Here is a 17544-nt window from a genome sequence, read left to right on the forward strand (position 1 = left end):
ATTGGGCATTTAATTCATGCGGCGTCTCTCATTTTAATTCATGTCGCATCATTCATCAATTAAATATTTATGTATTTCAGTATTAAATAAAATTCATGGCATTATTACAGTGTTACTTTATGCAGATCATAAAGCAATCAGTGTTAAATGAATTGTGAATTACAGAAAGAAGGAGAAATGATAATCTAAAGATGAAATGATAATCGTTTAAGTTAATAGGTTAAAGGCCAATACGTGGTACTGTAGTCACAATACTTCGGCAGGATTATCAATTTTGATAACCCAAGAATTCCGAAAGAACTGGCGACAGCTTAAGATTTCAGCAATTAATTTTTTGAAAGAGATTTATTCGTAGAAAATTGAAAGAAGTTTATTTGAAAAGTTTCCAGGCATTAACAAATTAATGCAAGAAGGATAAACAGAGAAGCAAGAAAGTTCTTCGGGATAACTATCTCAATTCAAGTTTATCGAAAAGCAGCACACAATAACGGCTTGAAATGAGGAGAAAGACAACAAAACAAAATTTAAAATTCCTAAAAAACAAAGAATATCTTAGATATGTTTAAATGAGGACACTGCATGCTACGATGAAAACGCAACGATATTTGTGCAAAATTTACAATAAAAAAAAAGTGAAATTTTAGTATCGAAACTTATTGCATTCGCTTCATTAACATACAGCGCCAACCTAAATTTTATCTATTTTAAGACAACATTTCCTATTTTTTTTTTTTTTTTTTTTTTGTAAAATTGTTCATATATTCTTCAAATTTCATTTCAGTTAACACTTCCATTTTAAAATGAAACAGTACGTCAGAAAAATGACACAACTAATATAAAGCATTGTTACAAATAATGTATTGCAACACCATCAAAAAACTTCCTAAATAGTAGAAATTTTTAACTCTTAAAATTTTGCAACTAACGGTGCATAACGTTGGCAGGAAATGATGCCATAAAATTGTTTCACAATTTCACAAAAAAAAAAAAAAATGGGAAAAACAACAGAATGTTGCATCTTGGAAAGAAATTTGATAATGAGAAGCAAAACCAAATCAGAAAGACAATTGTGACAGTGCATAGAGATCACAAAACTTTTCCGAACAGGATAAAATGATCGTTGTTAGAGAACTTCATTCAATTTCCAATGTTGCTTGAAGGCCATCAAAAAATCTGGCCTTTTGATCAGAACGAATCAACACCACTTAATACATCAATTTAAAAGAAAGAACAAAATCTCTAACTTTTATCTGCATGTCATTTAGGAAACAAAGTGTCTTGGTATGGAGTAGATATAGGAGAATTAGTACGTCTCAATGAAGCTTAACAATAAAATAACGATATAAAACTTTTGCTTACTTGCAGAATCGAAAAAATCTCGTCGAGCTCCATCACGTATAAAATTTTCTACAACTTTTTGCATTGCACGTCCAATAAAACTGAAAATATTCTCAAATTTCAGTTGTTTTCAGCATTTTATACGCTTATTGTAATTAGTATTAACTTCTGCTCACAAAAAAATGATAAACATCAAACTAAGAAAATTTTTAACAGACAGAAGCTAAAAATTAGTGCCAAAATCAGAAATCAGCTTTGAATGAATGTTTCAGACCTTCCAAGTATTCCTTTTTATCTTCCAATAACAATACTACCATAATTCCGCAATAAAAAAAGTTGAAAAGCAGATGCAAACTGTCTGCTTACCTTTTCTGATTGCTGTCTTCATAATCGGTATTTGCTGGCATAGAACCAGTTATCAGAAACCAACCAGTATTTTCACCACTCATAGGTACAGCAACAAATAATGGTCGATTAGCACGATTTTTTGAATGACTCTGAAAATTTTGAAGAAAGATCAGACAAAAACCTAGTCCAATTCAGAAAAAATCGATTTAAATTTGGAAAATAATTTAAAAACGAGGAAATTGCAATTGATCAACAGCGTCTAAACCGCTTCTGATATTTCGCCAACTAAACTAACGAAAAATTTCACTCTTTTGCAGTAAAGTTTCATGATAAATGATCCTATAGTTGTTAGAATAGTGAAAAATTCCTTATATATCATCGAATATAAAACGAACAGGATATAAAAACTTAATGAGTTAAAAATAATGATTTTACTCAAACAACAGTTTATGCACCAGATACTATACAAACTATAAAAAATACTGCTGAAAATCTTACTGAAACAGTGAATGCTCGAAGAACATAATGAACAAATATATAAAGAAAATGTCTGCAATGTAAAATACGAGCTTCATCTTCCTGAAAAGCAATAGGAAAGCGCTGATTTCAGCAAAAAAATAGGAAATTTTCAAAACCAGTGATTATTAAACAAGGAATTTGACTAGCCAAATCAAACTTTATTCATCAGAAATTCGAATCCTTTTTTCCAAATTAGATGATACCTGAGGAAGGCAGAGAAGATAGAAAGATCCAACAGAAACAATAAGGCTTTGACTGATTGACATAAAAACGAGATTTACAAGACTGGTCAAACAACTTTTGTATGATTCAATTGCTTTTGACAGTGGTGTCTTATCCCCTCCTGAAAAAGCTAATGGATTCAGCAATTTCACTGAGGATTTAAAAAATAAGGAATCGCGCTATCACCTATAATTTGAAACTTTGAAGCTTAATTACAAACGAAATTCAGTTAGAAATAATAATTTGCCTTCTCTATCTCCTATAAAATCAATTCAAAATGAATATATATATATATATATAAGACAAAAAAAAAGAAAGACCGTCTATGAATTTCTGCAAGATTTCTTGTGCACCAATAAAACGATCGTAGGGCGATTCAACTTCGACAATTCCATAACTTATACGTCCCGCAATGGCCCGCGCAAAATCACATGAATTGTACCTAGAACTTCCTTATTTTCTTTCTCAAGTTTTTATACTAAAATAACAAGTCACCATAACAATCTAGACCATAAAGATTAAGAAAATCAGAAGTGAATTTTCATAGTTTAAATAAACGCGGACCTTTCAACTTATGCTGCCATCATGTACCTAGTGATAGCAAACTCATTTTAACACTATCACAAACTTCAAAATCCCGAGATATTTCCGTCTCAAGACATTTCACACTGATTCTAATGGATGTGAAACACAATACTAGCAAAAGTTTAACCTCCGATCTCTTTTAATGATGTTTGAGTGATTTTGATTAATAAAGCGTACAATATCAAGTGAACAATTTATAAGAATATGAAACGAAATGAATGAAATGAACGCAATGAAATGAAAAAATTTATAGCATTAGAACTAACTAGCTTAAATTCTTACTTTTCACTATATTCTTACCTGCTGCTATATCCGATGTGAGCTGCAAAAGATGCAAATTCATCATCCATGTGCTTATATATGTGACGAAATATGGCATCTTTCCTTTCCGATGTTAGCGCACTGTACACTTGATGACTTTCTTCCAGTGTTATCCTAAAAATGAATTTTATATTTGCTGATGTATCGGGTATACTATATAATCGACATGTACTTTCTGGAAAAAAAAAAAAACCAATTTAATGTTACTGTAATAGAAAAACTGGAGCATTCCCAAACACTGCATTCTGCAATCGTAGTGATCAATCAAACTGAATCCGATGATACTGATGGCTCAAGTTCATAAGTTACTATTAATTTTAATGTATGTTCTTTGTATACATTGATTCCTCAGAAGTTGCTTTTCCTCAGATGAACAAAATTTCGTGATATCTGAAGTCTTTACAAATGCAAATATGCAAAAGGATGCAATTTACTTACTCAAGCTCAGCCAGCAATGCCTTCATTATAAGAGCACCACTTTGTTGCCACATTTGCGTTAAACAAAAGAAAAAATCGTTATGCACCATGCTTGTATATAATGACCAATGTGCATATAACGGCAACATGATCCTGAAATTGTAATTCTTCAGATTATCTACTCAGACATAATTTTCCAAAGATAAGATTAACACTTTTCAAAATTCCATGAAATAAAGTAAATACATTCTCAAAAAAAAAAAATCAAATCAACGTCTTATTGAATTTCTTAATTAAAATTCTTCACTAAATATTACGCTTATAACTGCAAGCAAAACAAAATATCTTCCAAAGCCCAGAAACTCATGACATTTGTCCCATAATATGAAATAATCTTTGGAACTATCAAGCTTATCCTCCAAATGGTACTCATTAGCGCTTGATTGAAAAATAAGTTGCAGAAAAGTTTGTGAACCAAAGATAAAACTAATTTAATTTTCCATCTGGATAAAATTCCATCATGAATACTCTTAAAGAAAGTGAAATTATTATTTTTGCTTAATAGCTCATAGTGTTATTAGACAAAAGAGAATTAGCATACTCATCATCGAACTTCAGCCGAAGGATGTCATCACCTCGTACAATATCCGATCCATCTGGACAAAATTTCATCCTGAATGCTCTTAAACGGTCGAAGCATACGGTCGTATAGCAATCATGACTTATTAAATACTCTACAAGCTGACTACTTATTCCAACTACTGCTGCCCACATCATTTCGACTGTAGTTCGACCAACGGAATGTGCTACTTCCAACATCAGCACAGCACTCTAAAAGTAGATGATGGATTTTAGAACCAATTTAGATGGTTATGAATTAATTAACAACTATTGCACTTTTCACCAAATTTCAAATTATCAAATAGGTTCATAAATTTCAAACCTTACAACTACAGCTTTAATCAACGCATACATAAACACTAAATTAAAAAAAAAAAGAAATGATAAATGATGGTGGTAAAGCAGTGGTAAATATAAAAACTTCAACTTCCCATTTACTAAAAACAATAACTACAAAAAATTAAGCGTTAAAATATGAAAAGTCGTAAGAAGGAACTAACCGACGGACTATACCACGAATTCTCGTGGTATTTCCATAAAACATCCTCGCGATGTCTTTTAAGTTCCATCCGTCGTCGCCGCTTCGCTTCTCGTCTCCCAACAGAATCGGCAACATCACTGACCCTCCTTCTGCGCCTATTAGTAGAGTCTTCTAATTCTTCGGCATCATCAGTTTGCTCCGCATCATCATCAACATCACTTTTTTCCATTTCATCTTCCCCATCACTTGAACTTCTTGCAATTTCTAACTGCTCACTTACCGATGCTATAAAATCAAAAAATTGAGAGTCATTAAATATATATGTACATATAAACATGGTACATATACAGCAAATATTGAATTTTAACATGGAAAACTTTTAGTGGCCAGAACATCAGAAAAATGAAACTTAAATAAACTAACATAGAAAAATCAAAAATTCGGAAAGAAATTTATTACTTCGACTTTCACTAACTTCATCGTCGTCCAACTGCTCTGTCCTTTCGAAAATATCCCTCTCATTACTTCCATCCATCCCAGCTTCATCTTCATCTCCACTTTCTTCAGAAGATGAACTATCTGAGACTTCGACATCACAGATGTTTGGAATGTCTAGCTGCTCCCATTCATCCCTACTCACAATTAGACGGATATTATCCTCATAATAAACCTATAAACAATCTTGTAAGAAAATGAACTGTCTATAAATTATGTGTCATACAGATATTAAAAGCATAACTCATTTAGTTAAAAAAGGGAATTATATCAGAGCTTAAGATGATGTTAGTGGAAGAAATGTTTTTCTAGCATCTTAAGTTATAATATAATTACCCTTATGTTTTCACGAAATCCCATTAAATAAAAGTAAGTTTTTGAACAATAAAGTATCGAGAAAGTTATTATAAGCTAGATTTCATAGTATCTTTTATATATCAATTAAAAAGTGGCTTTTTTCCTACCAATCGATAAAGTTTCAATTTTTCAGCACTTCTCATCACGATTTCTAAACAACTTACATTTGATAAATCCAATGGTCGTCTGGAATCAATCACGTATAATGTCATACCAGATCGAAGATACGGAATCAATGGTTCTGTAGCACCACAGTTCAAGAGCACAACAGAATGTGCCTGTTCTCCATGTTCTATAAGTGCTGTCCGAAGACCTTCCCATCCATCTACTGGCACCAGCGTATAAGCGACATCATCTGCCGCAAATAAATCCTAGGATTTTTTTTTTTTAATTTTAAAAATATCATTCAGTAGATTTTGCATGTGAACTGAAATCAAGATGACTTGATTAAATCAATTTAATTAAATTACTCAATCTAACAGTAGTGCGCCATAATAGTTCCATAGTTAATGATCATGTCTGAGATACAAAGTGATACTTTTGCTTTAGCGATATTTGTATCAATAAAAGCAGTAGGATTGTCAAAGCTTATTAAGTTAAGACCTTTAGGCTTTCTAAGAGAATTCCACAATATAATTTAAAATATTCATTTTTCTTTCCACCTAAAGGCAAATTATAACCATATTAATTTAATTTCGACAACATGCATGAGAAATGAAATCAAGTTTAGAGCAATACCTTTGAAGTAGTATTCGACTTTTTGCATTAATAAATAAGAATCGATCAATTATTAATTACTTACCAACAATATTTGTGTAGCGCAGACAGCATCAGCATCGACATTTGCTATAATGAGCACATGCTGAAAGAAAAAAAAAAGTATTATTTAAGTAACACAACAATATTTAATTAGTCATTTCTTGATATTATTAAGACTTACATAAAACTCACAAATTTCATGTTATAAATTTTTATTGATATTTTTATATGAACTACAAAATCTCTAAAATTACACCTTAACCTTTCCATAATAAACTTTTGCAATACTGTATTCTTGTAGAAAGTACATTTATTTATATTTATTCTAGACTTCCTGAAATCTACTTTAGTTTTTAGTCCCGTCTCTCTCTCTTTCCTTCTCTCCATCTCCTACTGCTTCTTTTCATACTAAGTTTATTTGCTACTGCTCGGAAAGAATAAGAAAAGAAGAAAAAAAAAAAGGAACTAACATCTCGCTTAATTATACCATAAAAAAACTGCCTAAAATTTTCATACACAATCATATTTAAAACAATATCACTTTACGTAGCTGCGATTAAAATTTATCTGAAAGTACAAAAGAATACTGTATACAATAATTTAATCAATTGAAGTCTTAATTGCGCTGAATTAAATGATATATTCTGATTGGTTATTTGATATAAACTGACATGAATGAATTTAACAATCATACAAAGATAGAATAAAAGATACATAAAAGAGAATAGAAGGATATTTTAGAAATAATTGAGAAATACCACACTACTGAAAATTTCGAAAATTTTTAAAATCTTTTCAATTCAAAATTAAAATCAAAGATCAATCCTCCATTATATCATTTTACTCAAGCAATAACATGCTTTCCAGCATTTTTTCCTTTCTTTACCCACAAACAACTTATATTTTTTAAAGCACTCTAGATTTATTTAATTTTTTTAAGAAAAAAAATTTTTTATAATTCCAAAATAATACTGAGATAAAGAGATGATGAGACTAAAGATAAATTTTTACACATGAAATATTAAGAACCAACGCTAATCAATCCGATATTTCAAAAATTTTTCACAAATAATTGCTAATAGTAATAGTATACGATGATAATATTGAAATCTGAGAAACAGCAACGCTACGAATGAAAAGGTAAAAATCCCATATCTTCTCTAAAGCACCAAATTTTAATTTAAATCTATTAGATGTACGGGACTGAAAATCAAAATAGCGCAACGTGAGGAGAACCGTGTGGTTTTGATTCAAGTCGCGATTCGATTGAATTTCTTTGATTTTACGCTCACGTGACATTCGGCGTTTGACATTTGACCTTTGCTAGTTGCGCTAACTATGATTCTTTTGTTGATACTAAGACTCCTTTTTTTTTTTATCACAAATCAAAATTTTGCAAATAATAAGCTGACGAGAGATGTATGGAATTATTGTTAACCTAAAGAATACTTATTTGTCACTTTGGCTTCCCTTCTCGTTATTTTGGTTGGTAGGTTGACCACTGTTTCTATTTTTAAATGAGCTTTTTTAAAGTTTTTTTTTTTTCACTTCACATCACTCTTATGTGTTACATCGTGTTAATCTATAGCCTACTTATTTCTTATTTTAATTTAGCATTGTTATTTTGTTCTGTTTGACATTGTTATTGTGTTCTGACAAAATTCATTTTTAATGCTGTATTTAATTTCCTGCCTTGATTAATTGATAGTTACTTTTTAAATATGTGTTGTTTATAGTAGGATGCTTACGAAGACATATTTTTTCTTGCCGGAAATATTGTAATATAGGTTTTAAATGTAATTTATAGATAAACTTTGGAGTTAGACGTAAAGAGATGCAGTGTGATGATGTTACGTGGAATATTCTCAACAAGGGAATGTGCTCCTTTAAAACAAGGTAAATATCGTTGCTCGAATTATTTCTCTTTTTTTGTATTATTTGGAACTTATACTTGCGGTATTTTTTGGCAGGAATTAAAATTTTATCCTTCAGAAAAAAGTCGCGATTTTTTTTCTCCTTTGGCAAAAGGACTCAAAAATTACTTTCTTTAGGCGCTATTTCAATTCTTTCCTCTTTCAATTCTTTCCATTTTTTTCCATTTTGATGTGTTCACTGAAATTTGAAATGTTTTTATAACATTTTCCAGGATAAAAACGCAGAAGTTTTGTCGCAATGAGTACAATTTAACGGGTCTGTGTAATCGAGCATCATGTCCGTTAGCTAACAGTCAGTATGCTACGGTTCGGGAGGAGAAAGGTACTTTTTGTTTTATAAAAATTTATGTGTTGAATAAGGATTGATTGAGATACGATACATTTCAAAGTTGAACATGTCTGAGTGGAAAAATCTGTTGGCTTCAGCAACTCGTTATTTGAACAGAATATATGAATATTGAAAGTAGTCAGTATGGAGAATAGATAGGTTTTTTTTTTTTTTTTTTTGGTTTCAAGTTGTATAAAAAGAAAGGAAGGGAGTAACGGAAGACCACATTCAGTTTAAAAATGTAGTAACTATAATGGGAAGGATGGAAGAGTAGATATTTTTTATTATTCCAGTTAGGATATGTAACTGTTTCAGGTATATGTTATCTATATATGAAGGTAATTGAAAGAAGTCACTATCCACGAAGACTTTGGGAACGGATCAAATTATCTCGGAATATGACTCAAGCTGTTAGACAGATTGGTGATGCATTACTCCATTGGTCTCAATATGTTAGACATAAATGCAAGGCACGTCTAATTCGCATACATCAATATTTGATCAGGATGAGGAAGATGAAGCTTCGAGAAAGGTTTCTATTTTTTAATCTTTATTTTCATATTAGAAAGATTCCTACATATTTTCTTACGTAGCAAACTTGACATATATTATTTACCATTCATCTACATTTTTTCAGATTAAACTAACAAGCAAATTTATTAAAAAAAAGACTTTGATACATGTAGTTAGTCTAAAACTGTGTATAGTTAGTCTTACATATGCATTACACAGCATGCATCAGTATGCATTGCTATCAAAATAGTAAAGTACTTTAAATACTTTAAGCCAGTCTTAAAATTAATTTTTTTGTTGATCTGAACCTCAAAATACTCCAAATATTTGTTAACTTTCTAAAACTTTTTCACTGAAATTTTAATTAAATTTTTGTCTTGTAGACAACAAAAAATTATCCCAATACAGCGAAAGATTGAAAGACGCGAAGTAAGACGAGAAGAAAAGGCACTGATTGCTGCTAAATTGGACACAGCTATAGAAAAGGAATTACTGAACCGTCTGCGTGAAGGAACTTATGGCGAAATCTATAATTTCAGGTTATCAAACATCGTCTTTGTGTATACTTATTTTTTGTGTTCTTTATTTTTTGCTTGATAAGTATATGTGGTGGACTAATTGCTCTAATTTATATTTCTCAGCATTTTAAAGTATTCATTAATTTTACTCACTAAGTATAGCAGATTTTAGCAAGTAATTTTAGGCAAGATGCATTCAATCGTGTACTTGATGAAGAGGAGGAAATAGATGCAGAATTCGATCGCGAAGTTGAAATTGAAGAGGTCAATCAGGTTAGGATTTTCTACATTTCTGTAATTTTTCTCGTATTACTTTACAATAATACCTCTGATTTGTTTTCCTTTTTTTACTAATGATATTCAGGGTACTGGAGTTCGCGAATATATTGCTGATTTCGAAGAATCATCTGACGAAGATGGTGATGAAGATATAGAAGATGCAGGAGGAAATAACCATTGGGATGAGAATGAAACTAGTGGTGAAGATGATGAGATGAATGAAAGTGAGGAGGATGAGGAAAGCCCTGTGGAGGACGAAGATGAATCGAGCGGGGAAAATGAAAAACAACCGGTGAATACAGTATGTTTCGTACTACAAATTACTTTACAATTACTTTACAGCAATGGCTTTGTTTATCCTTACAAAGGATATTCATTGTTAATTGATTCATACAATTACATTACCTTCAAATACAATATATGGAGAGACATTCGTTACGTACGGACAGTGCTACTTCCGTACTTTAAGATTGGTGGGAGGTATGATACGTACTTTCATTGCGAAATTTTGCAGCAGAAAAAGAAACGAGTGAGGTGGAAGGAGTTAAAGGACAAGAAGGCAAAACGTGAGCCTGTTAAGAGGCGTCTACGCCAGGTACTCGAAATCGAATACGAAAACGAAGGACCAGTTAGGAGTAAACAAAAGCTATAAAATTTATAAAATTTCGTTGTTACAGCGTAACGATGTGTTCCGTGAAATAAATTGTTTTATTATGATCATTTCCCTCTTAATTTTGTTGTCTGAAATTGGATTGCGTAATCATTGCCTTTCGTCTTTTTACGAGCAGCAACGGAACAAGATGCCATTACAATATATCAACTACTTCATTACGAAGTGTTAGATGATTGGAATGCTTTTGAATAATCATCGGGAAGTAATCTTCAAAAAACCAACAGTCTAGATGTTGTTAAGATTTGTGGCAATTAGGAATTTCAAATATTCATTTTATGGCGACGCTGAACCATTATTCATTAGAATCAGTCATCTGAGAATTTAAAACTATGACAAGTGCGAAATTATAGTTTTTCATTTAAACAAATCGGCTAGGAGAAAAGAATCGTTTATTTTCTGTATAAGGAGAAGAGTGAAGAAAAATAATTGCATATGACACAAAAATATTAAGCCCGCATTTTTCTTTTTCAAATATACTGTAGTACAAGCATAGTAGGCAAATTATTTAGATTCGGAACATACGCGATCTCTGGTAATGAATTTAAGTCCGCCCTCTTCATCTACTTGATAATTTTAAGTAATTCCTTAGCATAGAGATTTTTAAGAGTGTTTCAAGCACAAAGTTCCACTCAGTATTAAAAAATGTTCCAATATGAAACAAGAATGTGGCATAAAGTCTAGAATTGATGAGAGATTTCGGATTTTACTTAAATCTAGTTGAAGAAAAGAATCCCATATAAGAAATAAGCACAACTGGAACAAAAAATAAGGCACTGTTCCTTTAATTATTAAACTATAACATTAGATAGACATGGAAAAACATTTGCCGATATTAATATTTGATGATGAAGTTGCGCAATAATTTCATAATTATTACAAATGACGATTTAAGTGGTCAATATTCGTTCTTTTTAAGTAATTGATCCAAAAGCTGTAGCGGTCGATGAAGTTGTAGCTCAACCCAACATGGTGTTTCCTTAATTGAAGTACGATTGTAACCAACGCCCCAACCTTTCACAAATGATATTGCTATTATGCAACATACCTAAACGAAACGACAAAAATTACTCTTTCTGAGAAAAAGACATCACATTTGTCGATGATAACCTCCAAAAAAAAAGAAATTGTTTTTCATGTTTTTCACCGTTTTTACAATTTTTCTATCCATTACTATCGGAATACCGGAAACGTATACCCATCTGAACATAGTAAGTCTCTCAGAAATCAATTACTTCATTGGAGAAGTGGTATTTATTAAAGATAATATTTTATATTTTGTATAAAATAATACATTATACAAAATATAAAATGCTTACTCGTCTCAAATCATCAACGCCTGTTCCAACATGTTCAATTAGTGACGATGCTATATTAGCTGGAGGAAGATAGCCAGCAACTGCTGCAGCTTGTGCTACAACAGCCAATCGAGCAGATTTACTCTGATGCTCCATTTCCGCAAAAGCCCAACGTAAATCAAAGATCTGTAATATTATCAAAGATTCAAAAAAAAAGAAAAAGCAATACTTTATACAATATTAGTCTGAATACAAAATTAGTCGATTGTCTTTTATAATTTATCATCATTAATCACTTATGATTATTATATAATACTGAAAGGAATATTATTGTAATACTTATCATAGTATTTATTATTCAATATTATTACATCTATTTGTAATGAATCACAACAGCTTACTTTTTTGCTCGGTGAACCGGAACAAAATTTGTGGACAGTGGTACCATAATCAATATCGTTTTCAAAATCCAAGTAATAACTTCGAACGAAAACAGATTTATGTGACAAGCATTCCAGATATACGCTACCATCACGCTGTGTTGAAATACGTACTCCCTTTCCAATGTGTAGCCTAAACAAATATTTTTTGTGAATTATTATTATAATTAATTACTTAAGATTATTATGTATCAATACTCAAAGGATGATTATTATTGCAATACTTGCCATAACATTTATCATTCCACATTATTATATTCATTTATACTGAATTATCTCGTTTTTTTCGCTCGGCGAATCGGAACAAAATTGAAAACAATGATACATAAGTTTTGTTGAAAAGCAAAGTTCTTTTCAAAAGTTTACAAATCATGATTCAGTAGTGTGTAAAAATTCGTTACTGCTTATTTTTACACTACATTACTGATTTTTTTAGAAAAAAAAAAATCTTTTCCTTGCTTTTTCGGATGCTTCACTTCTGTGCACGTTTGATAAGGCTCCTAAACAAAACCGACCATGTTTAGCTCCTGCTGGATTGACACCACCATCAATTACTACCTATGAAAGGATTTATTTGAAATTGTTGCAAAAGAAATTTAATAAATTCACATATCTATTTAATACTTCTTAAAACTATTGCAGAAATTTCACATAAGTTACAAAACCCTTAACAAAATGTAACATAAAGTTCAAATATAAAGTGGTTAATACTAAAGCTAAAAAGCATACAATTTTACTTCTCGCTAAAAACTAATAATTTTGATTACTCTGCCCAATTTTGATTTGAGATTTTTCCTAAATTCTGAAGTTTTCAAGCACAAAATACCTCTGTTCGATCTTTCCGAACTCGAAATGTTTCACCAATTTGCGTGTCTAATTCATAATATGATATGGAACACCAATGATCAGGTACTACAATATAAAAGAGTGCAAGAAATAAACAAAATTTTAATTTTTCAAATGTATTCTTTCGATAATACTAATTTTAAATGAAAAATTGAAAGTCTATGAAATTTCAGTATGTTGATTTATGGAAAGTAGTAGGATAAGCAAATGAATGAAAGTGGTACTTGGTGTGGTAGGTAAGCGTACTGAATCCAAATTATCTGAAATGACAAAACATTAGCTAAAGTTCACAGTTTTCAGAAGTTGAAATTAAATGAACAATAGATAGAATTAAGAAAGTAAATCCTATACTTACATCTACAACGGCCGGTTGGGTAATTACATGAATCGTTGATTTGTTGATAGTTAGCTGGAAAATGAATGAGAAATTATAAAATCTTTAAGTCGCTTCATCATTTTTTTTTTTTTTTTTTTTAAGGAAAATCAACGTGGTCATGATCACTTTTCGTTCCTTAATTTGTACTTTTCTGTGAACGATGTTATAAAAATTTTGAAAATTAGTTAGCAATTATTTGTGAGGGCTATTGTTTAGTAATTTTGAATTGCAAATATACACTCAAATTCCTGGAACATTCTTTTGAAAGCATTTTGTTAAATGATAAAAAAACTGGATGAGTAATGCACAAAATTCGAAATCATTTCAATCTTCTTTTTTTTTTTTTTTTTTGCACATATTAATTCTCATACTTTGCTATATACATATGTATATAAATTGTGCTAAATCAAAATTTGCATTGTAAATGTTCGAAAATGCCATTACCATGAGAATGGTGTTGATAGAAATGTGCAGCGGATGAATTTGTTGCTGATAAAACACAATTCTGATTCAGCCAAGCATGCTGTTCGTCAGCATTGGCGCCATCACTAGTGCCACCTTGCAACATACTTAATGATCCGGGTGATGTAACATCACAATATGAACTCTGAAATTCAACTATTACTTTTGAAACTTTTTGATATTCCTATCAATTAACTGAAGTGATTACCATTCTATTATTATACTATCTAGTAGTATAATTTCGTGATAAATTTAATGAATTAAATGTAAAACAAGTAAATTATAACAACATTCAGTAACATTATTTAACACAAATGGATCAAAACAATGAATAAAGTTGAAAACTATAAAATGCCTTCTCTTTTCTTCATAAAATAACCTACTTCAATGGGTAACGGTTGTGCAGCAATTTGTGCTTGGGCCATTTGTCCTGGTACAACATTACTAGAGAGCGGGTTTACCACTGCAACTTGTGATGATGATGACGGTGTAGTTAAAGCATCCAAACGAAGAGTTGACATATCTATAACATGAAACAGTAGATTTTGATGTAATTAACCAAATCATAATACTAAAAAACATAAATGCAATAGATAGAATGTACCAATGTTTCCAATGCTTGATGACACAACCCGTTCATAATGATATGGGTTAATGCATATTACGTCCTGAAACTGGTAAAAACTAACAATTTCCGAAAATCAGAGAATGAATCAAAAAATTTATTGCACTAGGTATTATTAAAGTTAGCACTGAGCTAAAATGTGCAGCATTTTTCAAAAACTAATAAAACAAAACCATTGAACAAGTTAAAAATGATTTCAGAAAGCAAAATTATTTCGATTTCAGTTTTGCTTCGCATAGTCATAACTCCTTTCTTGAGTATTCGACAAAAAAATTTGCAACAAAGTGTATGGAAAATTTTAAATGATACCTCCAGAATTATCTTACTTAATAAAATGACAGTCAATCAGTTAATCTGCTTTATTTCAAAGGAATAAAAGTGTAAAATTAATTAAAAAGACCTGGTTATCAGGTGCTACTACACAAATCGGTAATTTTTGCAGCTCATTCTTGTTAACATTTGGCCAACGCCAAATTCGAGCATAAACTACATGTGGCACACCTTTTCGGCCTGCAACTTGCAGTCGTCCGTCCAAAGATCTCTGTAATTCATTCGTGAATAAGGACAGAAAAGAATAAACGCCTTTATTTTTACGAAAAAAGAAACTTAAATAAAGTATAATTTGTTTAATATTTCTTAATAAAAGCTAAATTTCTATTTTTTTTCTTACGGAAATTACATTTAATCGCAAATATTTACACAAAGAACTGCAATCAAAATAAGGCGATAATAGACAACTTATGACAATTACGATAAGTTTTATTACCTCGCTGCTGATTAAACTATTTTTGATATAAGATTAATAATGATAGAAAAGAATGAACCTGGATGGTAACACAGGATGTTGGCTGTTTCCCAGCTGACGTTACAGCAGTAATTAAATTTTCCAATTCATTTCGCTTATCTTTTAATTTCTTTACCAAACTTTCGATTGCTTTTCGGACAAATTCAGCATCTTCACCACCCTAAAAATTTATTACTTTTTTCATAATTTGATTCTTTTCATAATGCTATAAAGACTTTTTACAGTGTTCAATTCCTTTCACAATCTCATTGTTCATAATTTCAAATAATACTTTAATAAATAAGTATCTAAAGTTGCCTAAATCCCTTATAAGTATATTGAAATTTTTAAAAAAAGCGATCTTTAAAAAAATAAAAATTCCATAAAATTAGAGTTTGGAATGAAAGATAGAAATATTAGTAGTTCTAGGAAACAGTATTTGAAATTGAAAGTACAACATATGTGAAAAGAAAAGACTTGATAATATTTATACTTACGATAAATTATTTATGGATAAATGATAAACCTGCTGATAACATTGTAGGACGTGGGCAATTTGGGCACATGGATCAGTAGCAGATGTAGTAGCATGATGTGATGAAGATGGTATCGAATTTCCCGAATAATCATTATGCTGCTGCGATACATCTCGCACCAATGTTTTATCTATCATCTGTAATGCTATTTTTCTTATCTATGATAAAATCCATATTATCAGTGTTAATATGGAAATAATATTGAAATCATAAAACATGTCGGCAAATTTTCTCGTTAGATTTCGATATGAAGGTCAAATTTGATGATGCCTCATAGACGTTAAAAATTTTTCCTTTAAAAAAAATTTAGGTAAAAGAAGTGAGGAGATAAAATCTGACAACACGTTTTTTTGAAAGTCAAAAAAAAAAAAGAAGTAAAGATGGAAAATTTCCACAGCACAGAATATCTTACTCACCGGTGAATGCATATTTTGCATAGTTTGAACCGGTTGATACTCATAAAAATTGGGTGAAAATGGCACAACACCAGGTATTATTTGTCTCATTCCGGCCGCAGCCGCTACACTGTCTGAATAATGCTGCATCGTCGAAATGCCATGTTGCTAAATTTTTGAAAGGAATTAATATGCATATCGCGTAAAAAAATTCAAAAAATATCTTTCTGAATTAAATTTCTGTAATTTCAAATACAAATTTTTTGCTATCACATACAATTTTGACGAAGTACTATTCTCTTTCTTCTTAATTCGAAAAAAAAAAAAAAAAAAGAATATCTAGACGCCAAATTTTTCCAAATGGAAAATTAAATTTCCGAATTTACCGGATGTACTTGTTGCCGCATAAATATTTGTTGTTGTTGTTGCTGCTGCTGATGCTGCTGTTGTATGATAGCTGGAACATTTGCAATATTTCCTAAAAATCATCTTCATATTTATCTCCTTATCTAACTAATAATTTAATTCTAATCGAAAGACTTTTTAACAAAACTTAGTATGGAAGAACATGAATGATCGGTATTAAGTAATAAGAAGAAAGAGTAATAGGGAGAAATAGTACTTGCTGAGGTACAAGATGTACTTTTTTATTTTAGAACTTATTAAAAGTAGTCCTGCATAATTGGAAACGGAAAAAGAATTATAAAAATTAGAAGAATGATTATTGATAATTATTAAGGCTAATTTTAATTTTATACCTTCCAATATGCTAAAAGTGGAATAAAATGACAAGACAAGATCAATTTTAACACTAAGCGTTTTTGCTTATATTAAAGTGATAAAGTTGACATTTCTTATTGAAAATGATAGTGAAAAAGAAAGACCTGGCATTTGTGTGCGTAATATTTGTTGCAGTGGTACTTGCTGTTGTTGATGATGAATTAATCCACCATCGGTATTATCCAAAAAACCATTAAAAAATTGTACCGGAACACAACCCGTGTTGGTAGTTGTCGTAGCACTAGCCATAGGCACGGTACTTGGTTGTTGATGTATTAAACCACCCGCATTCATCAT

The 17544-nt window shown here is 30.7% G+C and overlaps 3 protein-coding genes across 3 annotated transcripts; 1 reads left to right on the top strand and 2 right to left on the bottom strand.

Annotated features, from left to right (window-relative positions):
* Positions 1-1133: 1133 nt before the first annotated feature.
* Positions 1134-6987, bottom strand: Bma-evl-18 (uncharacterized protein; the record flags this gene model as incomplete). The annotated part of the gene is made up of 14 exons (XM_001895005.2): positions 1134-1204; positions 1360-1439; positions 1705-1835; positions 2185-2265; positions 2409-2548; positions 2748-2869; positions 3313-3447; positions 3772-3903; positions 4352-4581; positions 4872-5137; positions 5312-5522; positions 5869-6075; positions 6507-6566; positions 6934-6987. The coding sequence occupies 14 exons, from the start codon at positions 6985-6987 to the stop codon at positions 1134-1136; spliced, it is 1920 nt and encodes a 639-aa protein (XP_001895040.2).
* A 1310-nt stretch (positions 6988-8297) lies between these two features.
* Positions 8298-10687, top strand: Bm14013 (Mak16 protein; the record flags this gene model as incomplete). The annotated part of the gene is made up of 7 exons (XM_001895006.2): positions 8298-8359; positions 8610-8719; positions 9041-9257; positions 9622-9777; positions 9942-10029; positions 10121-10336; positions 10550-10687. The coding sequence occupies 7 exons, from the start codon at positions 8298-8300 to the stop codon at positions 10685-10687; spliced, it is 987 nt and encodes a 328-aa protein (XP_001895041.1).
* A 916-nt stretch (positions 10688-11603) lies between these two features.
* On the bottom strand, positions 11604-17544 carry Bma-sma-4 (MH2 domain containing protein; the record flags this gene model as incomplete). The annotated part of the gene is made up of 16 exons (XM_043076345.1): positions 11604-11753; positions 12025-12189; positions 12405-12560; positions 12930-13001; positions 13270-13355; positions 13514-13549; positions 13645-13698; positions 14110-14272; positions 14511-14650; positions 14732-14795; positions 15153-15293; positions 15577-15717; positions 16063-16209; positions 16489-16635; positions 16854-16945; positions 17352-17544. 16 exons carry the CDS (start codon positions 17542-17544, stop codon positions 11604-11606), a joined length of 1947 nt encoding a protein of 648 aa, XP_042932279.1.

The sequence above is a fragment of the Brugia malayi genome, assembly GCF_000002995.4.
Source record: "Brugia malayi strain FR3 genome assembly, contig: Bm_v4_Chr1_scaffold_001, whole genome shotgun sequence".
In the NCBI taxonomy this organism is placed as follows: Eukaryota; Metazoa; Nematoda; class Chromadorea; order Rhabditida; family Onchocercidae; genus Brugia; species Brugia malayi.